This window comes from Hylaeus anthracinus, unplaced genomic scaffold, assembly GCF_026225885.1.
Source record: "Hylaeus anthracinus isolate JK02 unplaced genomic scaffold, UHH_iyHylAnth1.0_haploid 4, whole genome shotgun sequence".
Classification (NCBI taxonomy): Eukaryota; Metazoa; Arthropoda; class Insecta; order Hymenoptera; family Colletidae; genus Hylaeus; species Hylaeus anthracinus.
This window is the reverse complement of record NW_026535289.1, coordinates 3,230,436-3,253,474: the sequence shown is the minus strand read 5'-3', so window position 1 is coordinate 3,253,474 and position 23,039 is coordinate 3,230,436. Positions and strand designations below refer to the sequence as shown.

At 35.2% G+C, this 23,039-nt stretch overlaps 1 protein-coding gene and 1 long non-coding RNA gene across 3 annotated transcripts in view; one reads left to right on the top strand and one right to left on the bottom strand.

The window, feature by feature from the left end:
• LOC128894518 (glutamate receptor ionotropic, NMDA 2B) overlaps positions 1-23,039 on the bottom strand; it is a 351,645-nt gene that overhangs the window by 15,838 nt on the left and 312,768 nt on the right. Inside the window, exons 9-13 of one of the 2 annotated variants that reach the window (XM_054156300.1) lie at positions 8,846-8,993; positions 8,448-8,631; positions 8,003-8,112; positions 6,598-6,710; positions 586-870 (exon numbers count right to left, since the gene is read on the bottom strand). In XM_054156300.1, coding sequence (XP_054012275.1) covers positions 586-870; positions 6,598-6,710; positions 8,003-8,112; positions 8,448-8,631; positions 8,846-8,993 — 840 coding nt within the window. Of the gene's footprint in view, positions 1-585; positions 871-6,597; positions 6,711-7,972; positions 8,113-8,447; positions 8,632-8,845; positions 8,994-23,039 lie in introns of both variants that reach the window. The other variant, XM_054156301.1, reaches the window with a different exon arrangement.
• Positions 8,085-8,797, top strand: LOC128894527 (uncharacterized). The gene is made up of 3 exons (XR_008461588.1): positions 8,085-8,256; positions 8,424-8,601; positions 8,675-8,797. It is a non-coding gene; the product is annotated as an uncharacterized LOC128894527 (long non-coding RNA).

Sequence of the window (23,039 nt, the reverse complement as noted above, 5' to 3'; positions counted from 1 at the left end):
TCATATAAGTAGTTTACATAATAATGTATATGTATATATTAAATGTTTTTATGGCTCGTAAAGATGTACACCAAAGTTCTTTTTCATGTAAAAAATTACAAGAAATAAATGATCTATCTATATAATATTGTGATAAAATATGTGTCCTTCATATAACTGAAAATAACTAAAAAAGTAAATGAATAAATAAGTAATAAAATACTCGTATAACTAGCCGAGCTGCCATATAGAAAAAACGTCTTCAACAAGAACCTACATCTACTTGATATTATTTTCTCCTTCGTTCACACAAGATCGACTTTCGACCAACTACGTAGTGGTCAAACTATACACCTCCAACACCAGTAGTCTACCAATCAAAGGAGCCATAGTTGCGAACAAATTACTACAACGAAGACCAATGAAACTTATTCGCAGATTAACGCTAAACAGAATTTCCTGAAGTTCGACAACGAGTAATACCGTACGTGTAATACCGTACGGACGTCAAGCGTTTGCGCGAGTTTAACAAACAACCGCCAGTAATTTCGGTAATTGGCAGGCTGTTATCAAACTTGGAGCGATCTGATTCTCTCTCACGCTTACCCGCTGATAACTGCTTCGATCCCCTCGGCGACGCTGGTTTTGTTGAAGGCCTTCATGTACGCGTGCATCTCCTTGAAATATTTCGCGAGTGTGCTGTCCGTGTGACTCCACGGTATGGTGCCGAATTTGAACATGGGCTTGTGGGAAAACGGTTTCGCCAAACGAAGATCATCCACTCCGCTGAATTCGTGGAACTCTTCCCTCGTGATCATGAAGGCGGCCAGGTTAGCAGTGTAAATGGCGAGGAACACCACGGCGAACAGCGCCCACACATTTGTCATGAATCTGAACAATCACGGTTAGGGTCGTTCATTTTGCGCCTTTTCAAACATACACGGAGATTGTGCACCTTGTCTATCTGTCTTATTCATCAAATAAGTTATTGGAAATTTGGTAAAAGTACTGGAATTTATATTTTTAATGAGTTGTATACTTAAAATTTATTAATTAATATTGGCAATTATAATTAAACATTTGTGGTACATGTAGTATCATTCAATGTTCGATTAAACATTAATAACAATTACGGTTCCGAATAAATATTCATTCGAGACATTAATCGGGAGAAATTTGTCAATATTGTAATATCTATTGAATGCTTCGACTAAATATTAATTTCTGACAATAGTTAAATTAATTATTAACAATACTTATTATTTAAACAATGATAAGGAATATAATTTTGCTGTAATATTAATATTTCACGAATTATTTTCTCGATGGTTTCAACGAGCCTTCGAATTGAGCGTCACGCGGTTGTTGTTCGCCCTTTCCCTTCTCTACTTCGAGACGCACAAGCGAGCCGCGACCCTCGACCGACACAGGTATTAGAGGGGTGAGAGCTCATTCTTCGACGATCCATCGGTCGATATGGATCTCGCGATCGCCCGTCCGCGTCACGCGTCCGTTCTATTCTTCCTTGTAGTCTTTGCTTGGTATTAGTTGTGGGTACCTTAGTTTGCTTGGTATTGGTTGTGGGTACCTCAGTTTGGTTTCATTAGTTTTAAGGCATGCGTGTCTGTCCTCTGTCAAATGATTATTAATCACTTATTCAATTCTCTTGTTTGTTCGTGGGTCCATATTGGACTCGCAACTCCGTTCTCCACTTCGGTCATTATTAATTCATGTCATAAGTGAAGTGACCAACTGTGTAACTGGACAGAAAGGTCGGTTGCCGTTCTCCTGGTGGATCTGTATTCGAGAGGAAGACAATCGGCTCCTCCGGATCGGTTCTCTACTCCCTGTATCTCGTCTGGTGTAGTCCCAGGCTCCTGGCGCAGTGCAGTAAGTCCAAAGCGCAGTGAGATGGGTGCAAGTCGGGTCCTATTGTGGCTCCCAGATGGGTGCAGGGTGTGTAAGACTGGTTCGGAGGCGTTGGTCGTCTTCGTCTCGAGTCCAGATCCATCAAGAGGAAACGGGACTGACTCAGTAAGTTCAGTTTCATGGTCGCGTCGCGTCACGATCTCAATTTAGCTTTACCCTCTTAGTTCAAATAATTATTTGACAGAGTCAGATTTAGACTTTGGAAATCGAAGGGAATTTTATTTTCCTTTGATTTTCATCGTTTCGTACTTAGTATTAAGCTCGTCGACTCTACGTAGAGTATACATCTATGTATGTATACTCTATGTAGGGGGAGATCGAAGGAACTTTGATTCCTTCTATCTCCGGGTCTCCAGTTGCAGCAACTTCCACGTGGTGAGACCTGGTAATCGGTATTATTCGTGACGAACAATTCTTCGTCGTGAGTAATAACGAGCTAATAGCTGCGTACTTGTAATAACATTTTTAGATATAAAAAGTGTAAAGTGCAAAAGTGTAAAGTGAAATTAGATTTAGATTAGCAGGGACAACATCAAGGAGCCGTAGCTGGTATTAGTGGTCTGTAGTGGGGATGGTTTCTGTGCATTTATCGTATAAAAATTTGTGCTTATAAGGATATTTTACTGTAGTAACAAAAAAAATGTTCCGTTAGAATGTGCGTCACGAAACAATGAAGGGATTTTCTGAGAAAAAAATGTCTTATCGCGGAAAATCATTAAGTATGGTACAGCAGGTGACAGTTCGCGATCAGTTAGTTTAGTTAGTTAGATCTTCAATCTCTCCAACTCTTGCGTGTGCGCGAAGTCTCTAAATTTTTGAAATCTATTGTTGCTCAGAAAAATTAATAAGGAAGTTGTTTTTCCTCGTGTGTCACATACTCGATTTAAAATGAACAACTTGTGCCATTTTTTTTTAGATTCTACACTTAACTTTAACACTTTAATACTTGACTCTAATATTTTCTTCATTTCTTTTTTACACGGTTTACTAAGAGTACCATCGTATCAACCGCGCAGGTGGCCACTTTTATTTTATAACAGTCACGCAAGCGTCCTATGTCTATAAAACTGCTACATACTTTCGCAAGAAAAAATTTCACATAACTCGGTAGTATGTTCGCGTATAGCGGTGCGAAGTTCGTAACGAATATCTCAAATAGTTTCCATCCTACAAAATTCCATAGACGCCCTAGTTTTTTTGCGGGCAAAGCTGGAATGCCCCTTTAACGTCGACAAGGGTGATCTCGAATTCGATACAACGTCCAGTCGACGAGGGACGCGTTGAAATGTTGTTTAGAAATAATAAACATCGCAAACCATGCAAAATCAATCAATGAATATCAATGTTTAGTTTGTGGTTACTGGTCGGTTTCCCAAGTTTATTTTAGAATCAGAGGTGAAACGGTACCTCCAATATGATTGTGGTTAGGTTTAGAAACAGCACTTCAGCTGCAGCTTGCCACCTTGCTAAATTTCCTCGTGCCTAATCCCTCGTAGCAAATCAACGTTTGCTTTAGATTTATAAAACACTGCAAACTTTGTGTGATAAAGACGTTGAATTATAGTAATAATGTACGAAGTATCATTTCTTAAATTGTATTTTTTTTGCAGGAAATTTCATTATCTTTGTTTTTGATTATAAAGTTTGTTTATATCTCCTTGTTATCCGTGACAAATGTCTCGTTATCCGATTTCGTCGATGGAAACGGTCGCGCGACATTAATTTGACGTACGATGTCCGTTCGGGAACGATTCAGCGTAACCGAGATATCCGTATCGAGGAAAAATTCCTGAAAGTTAAGCCGCATATATCGGATATCGACGTTTCGAACAACCGTGGTCAATTATTTTTTGCAACGCGTCTTGTTAGTTGAAACAGCGAGCGAAAATGCATTCCGATATAACGCGTGTTAACGTTCGCACGATGATTTGGAAAAGCTGTTGTTATTACTCGTGCACTATAGTGAAGGGTTTCCTAAAAGAGGATTTAGGATTCTGTCTTTTCACAAATTCGCGACCGTTGGCGTGAATTCACGTCACTTCAGCTTCCATTCCTGGTTATGAAAAAATTATGAAAATCTTACTATTTTATACAGTACATATTTACAACATTGATATTTCAAAGTATATTTCGTAATTCTTATCTTCGCCCTAGCGATACAAATTTGCGGTGTTCAGCTTCAGAATTTTATTATTTTCGTCGGTACTCGATATTAGAAACGTAAAATATCTGCCGGTCACGAATGTTTTAATAGCAAAATACTCCTGCACATAGTAGACAACATAATTATATCTACCACGATTAATTGTAATTATGTATATTTTCATTTAAAATGATAAAATGGGATATATTACGTACCATTTATGTCTGATTAAAAAATAAAATTCTAAAGTCTCTTTTGGAAAAGCCATTACTTTAGTTATTATTGTACTGTACATCTGATCATAATTTTATCAAGTTCAAGTATTTTTTGCTTTGTGTTATTCTGAAATGTATATTCTAGTTAATAGAAATGGAAATTTTATATATTCAGCGTATTAGTTTGTAATGCAATAAACAATTTACATGGAATACATAATAAGTACGTATATACATTCGACAAAACATTATTATGTTAATAGATAATATATACACATATATTATTTATATTATCCACATATATTTATATTATATATACAACTTATTAACATAATAACACTTTGTCGAATCGTTCAATAATGCTATATCCAACGTTATACAAATCATAATATAAAGAATAGTCTTTCTAGAAATCCGAATATATTGTTGCTAAGAAAACAGCGTCTGTAAAAATTGGTTTTTCACTCGTTCACAAAATTCGTTTCCCAACAAATTTCACTCGTGTTTCTAACATTTGGCAAGAGTAATGCGCCACACATCTGGCTCGTGTTTCTTACGTTTGGTTCGTAAAGCTTATCGCGAGTCTCGCAGGATGTAATAGGGCAAGGGGATAACGTTATCGAGGAAGCCATGTTCGCGTAATTGATCGCGTTTACAGAGATTAAGTGAAACGCGAAACGAGCACATTTGAATTCACGGTTCGCCGCACGAGAAATGAAATGCACATTTTTCACGGATAATGTTGTGGGTAGATAAGGTTTCTTGGCACAAACGAAAGTATTCTACCGCTGGGAATATACTCCGACCCCGCGAATCCGCACTATAATCTAAGATATTACTTTTTGATTTAAACGACTTCCCCTTACTTACGTCGTAAAGTATAGTGTGTTGTCGCGGGTTAACGGGACGAGTTACTGGCGAGCGCGTTCTGGTGTAAAATGTAATTAGGCAAATTATTGCTGAACCCAAGCTTTGGGTAAATCGGTGGTGCTATTTCTTTTATATAGCGCGAGATACTGACCAGTGGCGAATTATATATCCATTGGGCTCAGGAGTAAATGAAATTTGTGGGTTTCTACAGGGGAAACAAACGAAGAATATTTGTAGTTTTAATCTCGTTTTGTCGAGGCGAGGAAATAAACATATTACACGGAGAGGAATATTTGACCCAGAATTATAATTCAGAAATAATACGTGCCTTTTGGACTGAGAAATTGTGTAGTAGTTCATTTTAACCGACTTTGTTTGTTATGTTATTTATAATAGAAATTATGGATAAATTGCTCAACTTATTTTGTACAGAGAATTGTTATAGATATCTCACGAGTCCTTTTTAACTTAAATAGCTGATACATATGAAACATTTACGGTGTAAATATTTTCCATATTTTTCATAAATTTAGAAGCAAGGTGTTGTATGATTTCGTTGAATATTTTTCCATTTTATGTGGCATTCAATTCTAGAACGATTAAGTACTATAAATAAAACTTAACAAATTTCAGATTGAGAGATTACTAATTATTATTAAATTGTCAGGATAAATAAATATTTACCGAGAATTTAAAATTAAATCAAGTTATCAATTAGTAAAAATTAAAAATTATTTTATAGTTACTATTCAAGCCTGATGATATACACATATTTATTCATGAATTCATCCAATCAATTATACATAAATATTTTAAAGTTTCTTGTTATTATATAAATTGGCAATGATTTAAATAGCTATATAGGTACAACTTATATTTCAAAGGTTTTAATTTATAACATTCACTGCAGAACTAGGATTTCCTTTCTAACTATAGTTTTTCTTTAAAACGTAAAATAACTTTCTACTGTAGAAATTTGAATCCAGCAATATCAATATGTCTTCACAGAAAAAAAAAAAAATATCTTAAACGAAAAACAAAAATCAGTTTCGAAACATTGGTTCTGAGATTCCAATCTGGTAACAACTAACGCACTTTAGTTGTCATTTATAGGATAATCTGCCACTGATATCAGGTATCGCGTAATTAAATATTGAACTAGAACTTTGTCAAAGGGCTGCACTTTGGGGACACGAGAGAGGAGGGATCGTCGACAAACGTTTTATTGCCCTACTTTCGAGATGCAGCGAAAACAGAATCGAGTCATGAAACATGTAAATGCAGACTTTGCGCCCGGCGAGCGAGTTCGCTAAGTTTTCGTCGAGCCTTTGATCTCGTTTGATACCCAGCGATGGTGAAAAACGCATTAACCGAGTTTCGCCGGGCTTTTCTCTTATTGGCCCGTTCGCGGCTATGATTTACGATGAAGATTTTAATTCCGATAGAAATTGTTTTACCGACCTGGCTGTGAATCCCCTGGGAGAATCGATATGGACGGCTGCCTGAAATAATACGGCCCAGACCAGCCAGTACGTGCGACAGAACGAGAATCGATGATTCGGTGACGGATTCTTCTGAAAGCAACAGAAATCGCTCGTTTTGAAACAGCTCCAGTTCCAGTTGTTATCGAACTCGGGCGTAGCAACAACAATGCAATGATAACAAAACGTGTTCTACCGAGTGTGTAACGTTGGGCTACGGAAAAGCAGTGACAGTGACATATAACAATGACTAACAAAAATATCGGTTATCATTTGTAATCAAATATTTAATAGGGTTTTTTGTTGGTCATGAAGAAGCACAAAGAATATGTTTTAATTTATCGTCGTTACGTTTTAATTATTGCAACAATAGTTTGTTTATTTGCACAACTGGTATATTTTTAGAAGGATTTTAACGAAATGCGAATGGGAAAATGTACAGGTAAAACAAATACAAAATTGAATAAATTCTTAATAACTGAAAAGGATTGCCTCGAGCAATGATCCAAAATTTACGTGTAGCCAAACATTGATACAATTATATTCAATTCAACTGAAATCTATTATGACACTGTTAGATTTTCATTCTGATTTTAACGAAACAGTACACATGAATAAAATGGATATCCAAATTTGTATTGTATCCTTTTGTTAATTATATTACATGAGTACATTGTTAAGTATGCCATGGTCCTTATTCAACTACAACATATAATCTGAATCAACATATAATCTCTGAATTTAATAATTTGGATAATGCATGCTTTTCCAGTGAGTTATATGATGTAAATAAATAGTAGAGACTAAAGCTATCACTTGTCACTCTGAATTAAAAACAAAAAAGAAAAATATACATGTCGAATTGAGTAACCTCCTCCATTTTCGAAGTCGGTTAAATAAAATGGAGGAAAATCTTTTCCCCTAAACATATACTTGAAACGACCAAATAACTATAATGATTCAATAATTCATGCAATACTGCGTACGACTAACGAAATAAAATAGAATTTATGAGCAGTATGCGTGTGCTTCACATCTGCAGGTGCATAAACGTAAAACAGTCGTAAATTATAAGTTTCTCATCGAGCAGCAGTTTTCCAATAAGAAATTGGCGATACTTTTAAAACTGAAAACGACAGAGTAATGCAACTAACGTTATTATTATACAGATTAAGGAGTGGAACGTTATATACGCTGTGTCGTGTTTTAATTAATCTTCTCTCTTACTACAGTGTCAAGGTGAGGTGTCATTAAGATTAACGGTATTGTTCGGTGAGTAATTTGGTGAATGGGGAGTCGGTGCTTGAGGAGGTGAGAAACCATACATAAGTGAGAAGAAGCGAAATTAATAATACCAGTCTCCGCGCGGGGCCTGAAGGGTTTACCTTCATGTTGAAACCGGATGGCGATAACCATTCGAAGAGCAGTATCATTACAGTGGCAGCGTGTATGGCAACGATGCCAACCAGCATCCAAGATGCTGTGTCGAACGGTTCTGAAAGCAGTAATATTACGCTCGTTAATTATGTGCAATGAGATACCCTAACATGTTGGCTCCCGTGTCACTTGTTGGTTGCATGACATGAAATTCCACGAGGATGACTTATGCTAGTGCTTCTCAAACTTTTTTAGTCACGAGGTACTTATATTCTTTCGTGGATATATTTTTAAAACGAAAGAGATATTTATACTCAAATTATAAATTCACTTGGACGTTGATGATGTAATTTACATAAAAAACTTTTATATATATGTACGTATTACTGTTAGAATGTAAAGTTTGTTAACAAAATACAAATGTCATAGGGTATAGCCGATTTTTCAACTCACCAAGGAAGGCAGTAGGAGATATTATACCGGTCCTCTTGGCTACCACAATTGCGATTCCAGTTTCCATGTACGGCACTGTGAAGTCCACCACGGCTTCTCTTTCAGAATTAATCATTAAAGACGTCATCACCATGTCGGTCTTTCGATTTACCAGGTCCGCAATCAGACCATTCCATTTCCCATTCTATGAACAAACAGAGCATGACAAACAAAACAAAAATTTTCAGATTTGAAAGCTCCTCAGAAAGCTACTACTAACGCTACTTAGGAGTGGCTGTATCGAAATGGGACAATAGTATCTAAGAGAAGAAAGCGCACACTGATGGAAACTAACAAGATCCAATGGTATCAGTGAGTACTTCAATAATTATTGTTGAGTAAAATTCATTTGAACTTACCTCTAGCGTGCCCCACTTGCCGTCTTCTACCCTAACAAGCTCGTAAGTAAATCCAATTTCTTCGGAGAACTTCTGAAGCAGGTCGATGCAGAACCCGCTGCAGCACTGATAGAAGCTTTCGTTCTTCTGCGCCGATTGAATGTCCATCCTGGAAAATAAAAATTCGTTGCATAGTCTTCAAGTTCTTTTGTGATTAATAACTGCAACTTAGATCATTGAAGTCAATTTTATTAATTGACAAACTTCGAGTTCGACACAAGCGCCATTTCATGGATTTCATCAGGTGAAGATGCATTAATAAAATCCAAAATTTATAATTATTCAACAAGAATTAATGGAATTATCATAGATTTTGCTTTATATCGATCTTCACTTGAAGAAGATCACGAGTAGGGTGAAAACATTTGTGTCGAATTCGAAGTTTGTCAATTAATAAAATTTACACGAATGAACTGTGAAGTTTAATATTCAACTAACACTACATGATTACTGATCAATTCCAATTCTAGTCCTGAATTTGTTGCAATGTTTGTACACATAGAAAATTGTTTCGATATCATGTCGATATTGAAACAGCTTGTCATATTGAAACATATTGAAACATATTGAAATATATTGAAACAAATTGTTTTGTTTTATCTTTCCTGTCTGGTATATGTACATTCGATGAGGAGAAGGTTTCTCGGCAGATATATTTCTATTTCCAATAGGAAATGCGGAAAGGAAGAGGTTTGTTTATCTTCAGCGTGTATCAGACTATGTCTGTTCATACTCGTGTAGGGACAACTCTATTAACCTTGCAGTATGCTTCTGACGGAGTCGCTTAATTTGGTTGAATACGAGACGCGTTATTAGGGTGGATCACACCTGCGTATGCCAAAACTGATGACCATCCTGACATGTTCTGTAATTGCAGTTGGTAAACTACAGTCGACATAATTACAACAGCGAATACAATTACAATTACATTTCCACTAAGCAGGTGTTTCCTTGCGTGGCTACGAAGTTGTACCACGAGGATTCGTATCAATTAGACATCCTTACAATCACTTTCGACGAATAATGGAACCACTGGAAGCTTCGTAACTTCAGTGTGGTTCTATTTCATCCAAATACTTTTGCTTCACGTTAAAATTTGGAATTAAGTTTCACTGTTTTCTAACTGGTTTAGTGGTTTATTTTATAATTTTAGTAGAACTTAACTTCTGTCTTTCCATGTTCATGTTCGTATTGTTTATGAGCTCTAGACTAGCCATTCTCTTTCATCATTTCCTGTTTTTTTGATTTCATAGTTTATTTTGATCATTGTATCGGTAGTAATTATGCACAAAGCTTGAATATTTTGAAGTTCCAAGGCTGAAACTCAAAGACTGAATCCTCAGAGCTTTCATGTAAAAGTTAGGTTTTCAGAGTTCCAATACACACTCAGCTTTTGAGGTTTCAGTATTAAGGATTCTAGTATTTTCGACTTGACTTGAGACTTCAACTCCAAGGGGTTCCCAGATCTGTATCACTAGTCTTGTGTGGATGTTCTTCAGATCATCCATATTTCTCTGAAAAGTTTCGCTAGCTACACAACTCTGACTTCGGTTGATGATCAAGAGAATTCAAAGGTGAGTTACTAAAAAGCTAGTAATTCTTTTGTGGAAAGTATTTCGCAGAGGTGTGATGGTTTTTATTTCTTTGAAAAAGGCGAGGCTAAAGCAAAGCCAAAGTCTACAAAAGATGTGCTGGAAGGAGTAATAAAACTCTTTCTTCTAAAGGCAAAAGCGGATTTACCAGAAGATTTCGTTCCACCTTACAAAGTAAAAACAGCTCAGGAGTGGCTAGGGAACAATGCCTCAGAGTTTATTTCAGTTGAGGGGGTTACAGCACGTTGGAGAATATTCATGGTTTTTTAAAATTTAATTCCGGGTGAAACTACACTGCTACGAGTTCGCACACGTGGAACACAAATGTTTCTAGAATACAAAAAAAGTTTCATTTTTCTCGAAAGTTGATTTTTGCTCAAAATAGGCCCTTTCACTGTGTTCGTAACTTCGTTTTCCAGGTAAATGAAATTAAAAATTCGACAAATATTCTTTATGGATGGTTTGTTTTATCCATTTTGTATATGTTTATGTATGAATTTTATTAAATGAAATAAAAATACCAAAATTGCGACAATTTAGAAGATTTTTGACGAGTCCTTGAATTATTTCAAACATCGTTAATATTCAGCTGATAATAAGAAAGGTTGTTTATAGATAGCAAAATCAGCAGTTGGAATTAAATTTTATGTAAAAAAGCTTTTTTAATTAAACCGGGTCGTTTTAAATTTAATCTAATCCCTATTACTGTTTCTGTTCTCTTAATTAAAAAGAGAGACTTTTTACATTAAATTTAATCTCCAGTACTGTTTCAGTTCTCTGTGATCAACCTGTTTCCCTATGGTACAGCTACTTCAGAACAACCATTCTTATGTTAGGACGTAGTATATGTACATTTAGAAAAGCTAAAAATTAGGGTCTTATTTGTGAAATTAAAAAATATATATTTTATTAATTATATTACATGATTTTTATTAATATTCTATCTCTGAAGATTACTGAAAATACAATTGAAAATACTGGAAATACAATATGATCGAAAAATGTCTATTTGTTGATAAATGATATTTATTTATTCACAATATATTTCTACTAATAACTGAAAAAATTAAATATTACACGAAAAGAAAGAATCTTCTTTCAAAGCCTTTACAGAAACCATACTCATAGCTTTCTTGGTTCTAAATTCAAGGGAATTTCTGATTTTAAAAATTGAAAAATGAATACTATATATTACTATTATATTACTATATACTATATATTGCAAACGGATAACAACGATTCATGTTTGACTCGAGCAATAAATGTCATTGGTAATTTATGCGGGATATGTTTCAACGATCGTTAGCCGTAAGACACTTGTCCAAATGCATCCTAATTAACCGAACATAATGGTCGTAATTGCCGAATAAATTTCGAGGGAAATGGTCTCTAATGACAGACGCGTTAGACAAACGAAGAAACATCTCTTGCCTCGGGCGCTATTGTGCTGGAATTTAGACATGGACGAGGACACTGCTTGCAGGACATTACAACAACAGCCACCGGGGACATGGCACAGTCCTGTGTCAGCCCATGCCTGGACAGAGATTGGTGACTTGCGTTTTGCGAAACGAGTAAACAATATCGCAACTGTGTTTGATGCAACATACGCGTGCAGTGCAACTACGTTCGACTTGATTGCTGCTGGCCCATTCTATACGAAATTGGACACCGTTTAAAATAACATTTCGAATGTTGATGAAATTTTTGCACGTTGATCAAGATTTGAAAAATTCTGGATTTTACGTTTGGATTTGAAATGTAGTGTTGACTGTTATCTGATAAATTATTATCATTGAATCAGCAAGGAGATGGGAATGAGTTTTTGAGCGCTTGAAGTGTAGGCAGAGGAATAATAAATAAAATTTGTTTCAAATGGAATAAACTAATGTTTTTGTTGTTACGAGTGTTCACCAATGTAAAAACTTTTTTATTATACAAAAATAATGTTTCGTTAAAAAGGTATTATAGACTATGTATATATTTATGTGTCATATTTTGTATTCATGCAGTTGTAAAATTGTTTGTTAAATTATTTTAATTAAAAGAAGAGGTTAAAAGAGCTTCATTACAAATAGATGAATTTTTATTTTCAGGATTCTTTATTCATAAAGGTGGAGAATACCAAGTATTGAATAACTAATTCAAAGAACTTTTACTATATACTTTCCTTAAGAAATTATGCATTTATTGTATAATACCCTATACATTGATTATACATCTATAACCAAATTGTTGAATACTACATTATCATAGTAGTGGTAATAAAAATCATATCACCTTACTAATGAAATATACAGTTTAGTACAATGATTCTATTTAATGTAGCTGCCACATTTGCAATCTATTTTACATATTCGATAGACTATATTTTTAACAAAATGCTGCAATTCCTATTACTAGTACTATATAATACAAACGTCATGTAATGCCATGTTCGGACATGAAAATGCAATTTTCGTAAGTGGAAAAGACTGTAATTCCCAGCAAACTAGAAAACGTAACCAGGGAAAGTTTAACAACTCCTTGGAACGCTGTAAAGTTTTACGATGCAAACAAAAGTCGACGACAGATGCATGAAAGAAGTTTATGTGTGTGTAACGTACATAAGCGTCCTTCTGCTTTTCTATTTCCTGTCACTGTGTCCACCAAACCGATATATTTGTATTACATTGGATTTTACGACCTGCCGCCTGAAGAAACTCACAAAATATACGCGAGGCAGGCTGGATATTTTTCAGGCCAGAATAGATCCATATTTCAATAAGCTTTTTGCGATCAGAGCTTAGCCATCCTTTATCGCATAATATGCTCGATCAGGGACGCAATAAAAACGATACATATTTTCTATTAGTTCTGGATATTGTTCGAATAAGGTGACATTTGCTTGATACCTGATTTTAATGTATGTACATTTGTGATCCACCTTCAATTTTGTGTATATATATATATATATATATATATATAATACATATATTATTCAAATAATGATACGATCAAACGAACTTACCTGTGAAGTTCGATCGTAATTATATGAAGAGCCTCGTTCGAGAAGATATTTCCCACCCATATTTGGAATCACCCAGAAAATGTACCCAAAATCTTCTCGAACGAGTACGGCGACTGTTTTTTCTCTTTCGGGAAACCCACTCTAAAAAATATAACAAAAGCGTCGTGAAGGGAAAAGCATCAAGGACAACAACTTCCTTTTTCTTTTTTCCCTAGCTTTAAACGTTGTGAAATACCCTAGGAACGAGTACTACTACATTTGATCTTCGAAGAAAGAGGCTCTTCATATAATTACGATCGAACTTCACAAGTAAGTTCGTTTGATCGTATAAGTATATATAATTATTATATAGTTATATATAACAATGGTCTTTTAATGTCAATCTATAATACAATCTTCAATATTAATTCACGTACAAATTATTGCTTTGGAGGAAACCTCTTTAGGTAGCAGTCTTTAATTTATTTGCTAAATGAGAAAAAGTATAATCAACGATGGCGATTATATACTTAATTCAGATTTATTATGTACTAATATATTTCGAAATAAATTGCAGGTTATGAATGGAAGTTATTTATGAATCAACCCAATAATCGAAAATGGAAATTATTACGATTTTGTCAACACGTCCTTAAATTTCCTTTATGCCCTTTAACGAGGAAACCTTGAAAAGGATCATGCGTAGAAAACTCTTAATGCAAAAGTCTTCTAACTCGTAAATTCTGCTCATCTAAAATGGCTTCGGGCAAGTGAATGCTAAACTACTTTCCAAATTGAAATTTCACTCCACGGAAATTTCAGAAATGTGATTCAGATCTACCACGTTCCGCATGGGAGTTTCGCCAAAGTTCCCCGGCTGATGGATGGAAGGGGAGCGTTTGAAAAGTCCTTCAGCGACACTTCATTAGAGTTCCAAATTTCTTTCTTTTAGCTCGCATTTCTCGCGAAGAAAGATGCACGCGTTGCTCTAATAATATTATCACCTTAAACTGTCAACAATGAAACTTGAATAGATGATCTTCAAAGTTGTCGACAAGCAACGAATAATACTTTCTGAGATCTTGATTTTACTATGTACTAAAATAGAAAATTGTATTTATCTTATGAAACTTGTCTTAATCAAAGTTTAAAAATGGTCGGTACCATTCCATGGAATTTTTATTAAAGGAATTCTTAAATATCTGTTGCACAAGAACAGTTCTTAAGAAAGTGCTTAAGAAAAGAATTGTTTTCCAGTGGAGTACCACAAGATTTTACTTTTTAAAGAAAAAAAGCTTTCAATAGAATTTTAAAAAATTAGAAATTAATTGTATTTATTTTGGTTTAGTGATTGTTGATTCCTTGAAATAGCGCGTATTTCGATTCAAACACAGAACATCGCATAGTTTGGATTTTGAATAAACTTTAGGTCTTGTTTCAAACCAAATTACGCGTAGCAATTGTAGAGCCTCGTTCTTAGACTTGAAAAGCTCTTCTTCCTTGTCAGCTCGTGTATTTGATTACTGCACCTGCGCGATTGGCCCTCCGTCCACTTTTACCGTGAAACATGAGAAGCAATTACCTTTCTTCTCTGTTGGCACTCTGCCATATCGTTCTCGCTCGAAGAACAAAGAGATTCTATCGCCACTGCATGCTTTATTCTCGGGGAACTGTTTTTTCTTGTTACTAAGCCACTCTTTCCTACAAAGAAGCATTAATTCGAAAGATTAGGCTTCAATGGGAGTACTCGACGTTTTGGAGTCGAATAGAAAAAAAGTAACTGTCCTCTATTGTAAATAACGCTATTAATCGATGATAACATAATTATTATTAATTATGTTTCCTTGCATAAGTAACAAAATTCATAATTATTTTCGGCTCTTCCTTCAATCATTTCTAGAGCAAACAGAAGTAATGGATATTTGATTAATTAAAGTTTAATGTTACTAATTCAGATATCAAGCATAATACTTGATTACGTTATGCATCGATTAATCATGTATTAGATTACACAACAATTACGTTAACAATCAAATTTAACAGGTTTTGTATGATTCTGAGTAATATGATTTCAATCTCGAATGTACCACGTTTTGATTCATTGTATGCGCAATTAGATATTATATTGCAGTAACAATATTCATTTCCAATATCGGTGGAAGAGATATTAATGTTTCTGGAATGTTATTTTAGATGTAAACATATTTAAACAGTACCCACTTATTGAGAAATATAAAGAAATCTGTTGGAATTGAAAGTAATACGTAACGTATTTGTAAGTAAATTTGTCAAAAAATTGCTTAAAGTACTATATACTTTCAATAGGTGTAGAAAATATTTGTATTAGATATTTAGTATCGTCAGAAAAATATTCTAAATATCAGCATTTTGTTTGGTCGAGAAGTTGATGTTAAAGACACTTATTGAAGATTTTTACAAAATTAAACGGCTGAACAGAAATTTTTAAAATTTTCATTACACTTCAAAGACGTCACAATAAAATTTGTAACATCAAAAATTTGGTTTTCAATATATTGTGATGACTTTTTCGTACTTTTCGGAGAAGTAAACAGTGACTTTGATTTCAATTGCAAATCATGTCTAAATTAAACAAAAACCATTATGATGGTTCCACCACGTGTCACTGACGTGTTTGTCGGTGGTGCAGGGTTGATCTGCGCCGAATTTGGTTAAAGGTATGAAACAGAGTCCGTCGTTCTGAATTAACGTTTCCAAAAGTTCGTTAGAATTTAACAGGAATCGCTGAACTTTGACAGAGTTTAGCGAAAGGACTTGGAACCTGAACGAATCTTGTTGAACTCGACGCAATCCTGACTAACCACATTGGTTTAGAATGAACTCTCTAAACTTAGGGTTCGCTAAGACGATATCCAATTACGTGCGGAGTGGTTTAGTAGGTTTGGTTGGGCCTGGGGAGCTTCGACAGGGATAAGAAGATTTGGACACGTCTGTTTCCAGACGCCGAAGGATTCAGAAGCAGGAAGACAGCGGTTAAAATTCGAATAGGGTCCAAAATTATTCGATGAAATTTGAAGGAGTTTGAATAAATATGACAAACTGTAGTTCTTGGAGAGATTCAAAGATATTCAAAGAGACCAATTTCACTCTAATGGGCTCATCACAGATCTAACGAAATCTAATGAAGTTTGAAAAAGTGTGACAAGGTGTAGCCTTCTGATTTGGAAACATTTGAAGAGATCAATTTTACTCTAATGGGGTCTTAAGAGATCCTACGAAATCTGATAGACTTTAAAGAACTGTGACAAAGAGTAGAAAGTCTAAACAGATTGGAAGAAGTTTGATACGGTTTGACGAAGTCTGTAAAGTCCATGAAACAATTAAATGTTTCAAGTATTAAGGTTTAGAATGGTTTGGACAAATTGACCTGAACCTAATGAAATCTAAACAGATCTTATTACATTGGATAAAGTTTAGACATTCACGACAGGATGTAGAAGACCCAAGAAACTAAATGCTAAACTATATTTAATTTTGTGCTAGGCAACTGCGACCACGGTATTTTTATATAACAATATAAACACGAAGATTCTTTTATACAGAACTTTGTACGAAAAGATACGACACTAAAGAGTTCTGGAAACGTTTCAAACAGCAAACGGGACAATTTAATCTTTGTTGATGGGCACTTTATCGACATACTGAATGGATGAATGTATCTAGGTTAACGTTTATGGAATACTTTCGTACCAGTTTGCCCGGAAATGTGCTGTAAACTCCAAGGAAGGCTGCTTTTGCGTGAAAGAGAAAAGTTGACTCAGAGTTTGTAAACGTTGAACGCAGCAAAGTGCTTGTGTTAACAGCGAAACCGTTAGACTGGCATGCAAACGATGAGGTCAAAGACGCCGTGAACAACAAAATTGATCGACGCAGCTTTTTTAAGAAGCATACTTTTAAAATTCCTTATACTGTATGTGAAAAAAACAACAGAAAATTTCGCTGAATTGTCCAAGCTTGGCCAAGAATAGGTTTACTTAGTTCGGGAATGAAGAAAATATTACTGTTTATTATATACTTTATAAATCGTTAGCCTTAAAATGATAATGTTAAAGAGATTATGGTGAAATAAGAAAAATTAGCATTGTTAAAGGACTTTTAATTAAATTCTCTGTATATTTTGAATCATACGGTATATTTTAAGGAAACAGCCTGGCTTTGAGGTGCAGCAGCACCGCGTAACATTTCCTGCGTCTACAAATGAAATAAATAAATATGTAAAACAGACCAGGGTAGCATTATACGCAACAAGTTGGACATTCTGACGATGGTGTCGAACGTAAAACCGAAAGCATTTCGTAATAGCTTGCTGAGACCCTGGAAATGCATCAATTCAGTTCAAAGACAAGCGCACCATCTGCATTTTAAAGTTAGAAGTTGTATTCCCAGATTTTAACAGAGTTCTTTCAAAAAAAAAAAAAACTATAACATTTTGAAGTATTCGAACTTCCTCATAAAAGTTTCAGTATATGTACAATAATGAAAGTACTGAAGTAATTCTTTATTTTCTTCTTATTTGGTTATGTAGAAACACCACTTAAAGCTCGAAACACCTGTTGCCTGACACCTTGCATACCTGCACACCTGTACACTTGAGGCAACTGAATACGAAATTTTCGTCGCTAACTCAATTGCTTTCCTCGAATAAAATATCTGACGATGGACCACGCCACGGCGAGGAAAAGAACCAAAGAAAATGATGTAGAAATAAGTAAAAGGGACTGCCAAATTGAGACAAAAAGTCCTCATTTCGTATGCGTCCTCGAGCGGGACCATTTTTCAACATATTCGACGTAAATCTCACATTACTTAGGGGGAGAGAGAAATTTAGATTCATGCTCGAAACGTGTAAATATCGCAGAATGCCGTCGATCACGTTCTCTGTCGTCGGAATTGTTACAGAAAGTTTGCAACTTTAAATATGTACATGTCAAAATTATTAAGTTGCTTCATTCTAACGTGAACGTTTAAAAATCTGTTATTGCTGATCGTTGAAAATTAAAAAAATATTACAGACAAAAATTATACAAGCTTCATTTTTGAGTGCTTACTAAATGAATTTTTTCTGTGCTATTAATAGATGTATAATATTTAATATATCAACCAATGATCGATGTGTTCATAAATTAATTTAATCAAGTCGATGTAATACTAATTGACAACTGATAGCTGATAACTACATATATACGAGAACAGATTAAATATTCATGCTCTGGGATCAATATTCCTAGCAGCGCCGGATTAAAGCCATTCCGGATACAATTGCTGTAAATTTTACTGTAGACATTTTATGGGATTTGCAGATGACGTTACTTCTCAGTGACATTTACTAGTTCCACAGGTTCAGCGACTTCCCATTTACTTGAAGTATTAATAAATTCGTGGACGTAAAGGTAAACAACAATTTCTGTCATGAAGTACGACATAAAATTTCCGCGATGCAGGGTTAAACCAAATATTTTCTTCTATAGCTGTTAGTTTCTGGGATGATCGTATAATACAATAAAAATGAAAAAGCCAGTATGTTAAATGGAGTTTCGATACTACGGTACTTTCCCGACCGAAAAACCAGTTTCTCGATATCCCTTTTCCATTTTACAGCAGGTCCTTTATGGTTTCTCCGAGGTGCTTCCTGGCTTCGCATTCCGCGTCATCGACCACGACACAACTCTGTGGCCGTACAAGTAGGGAGACACTTCCTCTTTCAGTTTCTGCGTCGTTTTCCGTCCTCCTATATACCATCGCCAATTTCGAGGAGAATTTTTATCGGACATATCGAGTCGCAGAAACTGTCAAAACAATTCTGCAACTATTTCAATCGATCAGATCCGCGTATATCGCTGATACATAAATTGTAAACAATATAGACAGTCCAGACGTACGTAAAATAAATTTTTCTGAGATTCTGTTAAATAAAATTAATCCCATAGAATTAATTTAAACAATTGCTCCGTCCAAGTTTCGATAAATGTGAGTTTTATTACATCATCTTATTATTTCTAATTTTATAAAACTAATTTTTCTTCGAACATCAATTACACTTGCCCAACAGAAGCCGGAATCTGTACCAGAGCTTATCTGATTGTCAAAACATTTCAAGGTGACTTAGTATACCTTAGTATACCTTGAACTGAATGTTATTCAGATTATTCATGGAATAGAATGGCCCAGTATGTGTAATTGTCTCTAGTATGCGTTCGAGGATTCATGAAATAATTCCAGCTGTTGTAATTACTACACGTCCTTTCGTAATGTAACGCTGATGATTCATTACTACGTATATTGAAAGGATAAACAATTTCTCTCATTATGCACTGTCCATTCTTTTGTCTCGCGCACGATGACTCGGTAGCGAATCTAAAGACGAATTGTCTTGCGTTTGTACTTCTCACTGAAAGAATTTTTACTGACTTAGGTGGAGAGACGAAAAACAAAGATTATAATGTGCTTAATTTACTAAACACAAAAACTGAAACGTTATTAAGTGTTTGTATTATAGACTAGATTATTGAAAAAAAAAAATTATACCTATCTTTAGGTAATTCATGTTTCAGAGACTAGTCAAACCAGTTCAAAGAACTGTCTCGAGCGACATTAGTATACTAAAGTTTCTCTATATATTTTCAAGAATGAAATAAATAATTTATTATAAATGTAGAGTATATTGCTTGATGTTCTACTAGGAAAACACTATCAACAATTTATACTTCGAACGTCTAAGATAAAAATAAAATTTGTCGAACATAGAAAACTTTCATCTCAACATTAAGAAAAAACGATAATGTACAAAAAGTCAGTCCATTTGAGAATCTCTTTACTCACGCGATCAAATTATTCAACAACTGTGAAAAAGAGCAAAAATCTCCAGCGATATTCGCAGACATAACGAGTGCGCTCTTCGAATCGATGCGACGTGGAAACAATTAAAAGCGAGTAAACACCAGAAAGCTCTCAATCTTTGCCGTGTTTGCTCCGTTATCCTCCGCTAATGATGTTTGCCTATTCCCGATTCTGCACACCGAATCCAGATCCCTAATTACGATTCGACGTACGCGTACGTTTACGCGCGCGTTCGTAAGTCGGACGTGCGCGTTGAATGATTGATATTCACCGCGTAATGTATCGTGGTAATTACACGTGCATGATTTCTTTTCGTTTTAATCGTTACGCGAGACGAATTTCAATTCGCTCGTTGGGCGATATAGCGAGAACTCTCGCTTCGTCGAATCACTAAAGCGGAGTCCACAATTGACAGAGATGGTGTTATGAAATCTTTTGGTAACGGTATTCGAGGACTTATTCAAGTGTTGTGATATTTGAAATGTCGCTACTACCGAGCGCGGTATTGCATGGCGATTAGTACACAGAAGGCAAAAAGTGTCCTTGATTGTTCAATTTTTTTGCTGTTCTTTCACATTTCCACAAAGGGTTCACAAGAATGTATTGGCTACTGTTATCGATCAATGGTTGAGGTTGAAAAGAAGTCGCTTCTATTCAAAAGCATTCTGAAGCCGATTGTGGAAATTTAATTCTAGAGGATTTAATAAATTAAAAGTGCACGAATTTAATATGGAGACTACAGTCAAAAAAGATTCCAAGATATGTAGAGAAATAGGGTAGACATAGTCTCTATCATTAGGTTATTATATTCTTAGTTGTAGTTATTATATCTGTAAGTTTACCTTAGAAAGACACAGCGTTAATTTCTATCTATTACAGTATTTTGAAACACTTCCTCAAACATTCTGTAAAAAATTCGAGTCCTGCAGAATCGAATCAAGAGTGTATGTGGAACGAAAAGGACCACCTTCTACACCTCGAAAAAGGTATTACCTTCGAATTCCGTGGAAGTGTTCCCGCAGTTTTGACACTCTTCGATTGCTTCCTGTTCGACAGCTAATGCCGCGTCAACGTAAATTGCGTTGGACAGCGACGTCGAAATAGGGAAGGAGTTCCATCTCTTAAACTTCAATTTCCAGCAGCCGAGACTGTCCTATCACGGCTTTCTTACGGCCATCGTTCCAAACTACTTTGGTCACTTACCGCCACGGCTGCGTTTTGTGGTTCACGCGATGCAATCAGGGCGGAAAGAACATAGTACGTTATTAATTGTTTTCCGTTCGACGGACATTTTGTTCTTTAACAGTGAAGTGTGTCCGAGGCGAAGCCGCGTTTTGGTTATGTTAATTAATTCGGAATGTTTCCAATGTGTATTCGGTCTATATTCATCTTTTGAGCACTGGCTTTGATGTTCTGTTCGATTAATTTTAAATCGTTCGGTGATATGAATTATACGAGTATGACCTGGTAGATTCATTTTATACGAATTCGGTGACGATGATTGCGTGAATTATACTCGACTACGAAGATATGTTTATAATATTCAGTTATGAGTTATGATTGTTTTATATTTCCTGATTTTTTTTTTACAGCAACACTGATATTTAAAAGACTTACTCGAATTGATTGAAGTTGAATTTTTAACTACTTTCGTTGGTTAATAATTCTAAGCATATGTTTGCGTTTGGTATGGAAGGAAACTCACTCTCGATGAACCAATTTGGACTTGTTATTGAGAATGACCAGTTATGCGATTTAAATATAAATAACGAAACAAATCAAAGTATAACACATTATTTGCGATGTTTATTCGATTACATTTTCATTTATGTAAAATACTGTAATGTTACTCGTTTATATTTTCATTTATGTAAAATATGCTCACCGTTAATTTCATTCTACAATCCAAATTCAAACGATTATTTAACAAGCAACAGATATCCAATTATTTATTTTTTACTCATTACTCGGGTATCTAGATAAAAATTTCGCTCTGTTCTGCTTTAACAATAAGATCAAGGCACCCTACTTAAATAAATTGTAATCTTTGGAATGGTAAGACTAAATTATCCCTAATTATCTCATAAATTTTTCTCTCTCCACCGAATGAATAACAATAATATTGCCACCTCGCCTGAAACTCGAGAAGGATTAAAAAGTAGAAGAAGGCTCAACGAGTATTTAAAGTCTCGAGTGTAGCTCCCTCTGAAGCATGTCTTATCTCTTTTCCTTCGTCTAGCCATTTCCCTTTATTACGGTTTGCGTAATTCAGCATCGTATTTCAACTTTTCACCTCGGTTCGCTTCGTCCCTTGTTAATTGTATACCTGCACCCAGATTTGATATTGGGGATGAAAAATCAATTTGTCGTGTAAGCAGCTTCCAGAAAAATCTGAATGGAATGGATTCTAGAATGTGATATAGAAGAATCTGATGGAGAAGAATCCGTCGATCTGTATGGAAGGAGAAACCAACGTACATACGACCTCATGCGATTGGATGAGTGGAGCTAGGGCAAATGCAGAGCTGGTAGAAGCGACATGGAAGCAAACGTTGCATCTCTTTGTAGTGCTTTTTCCTAGAAATATTTCAAGGAGAAGGAGAAATAGAAGGACTTTTTAAATCAACAAAGAAAGCGTATTCGTCATATTCGACTGTTGATTTTTATATATGATTGACAGAGAAGAAATTGATATGAC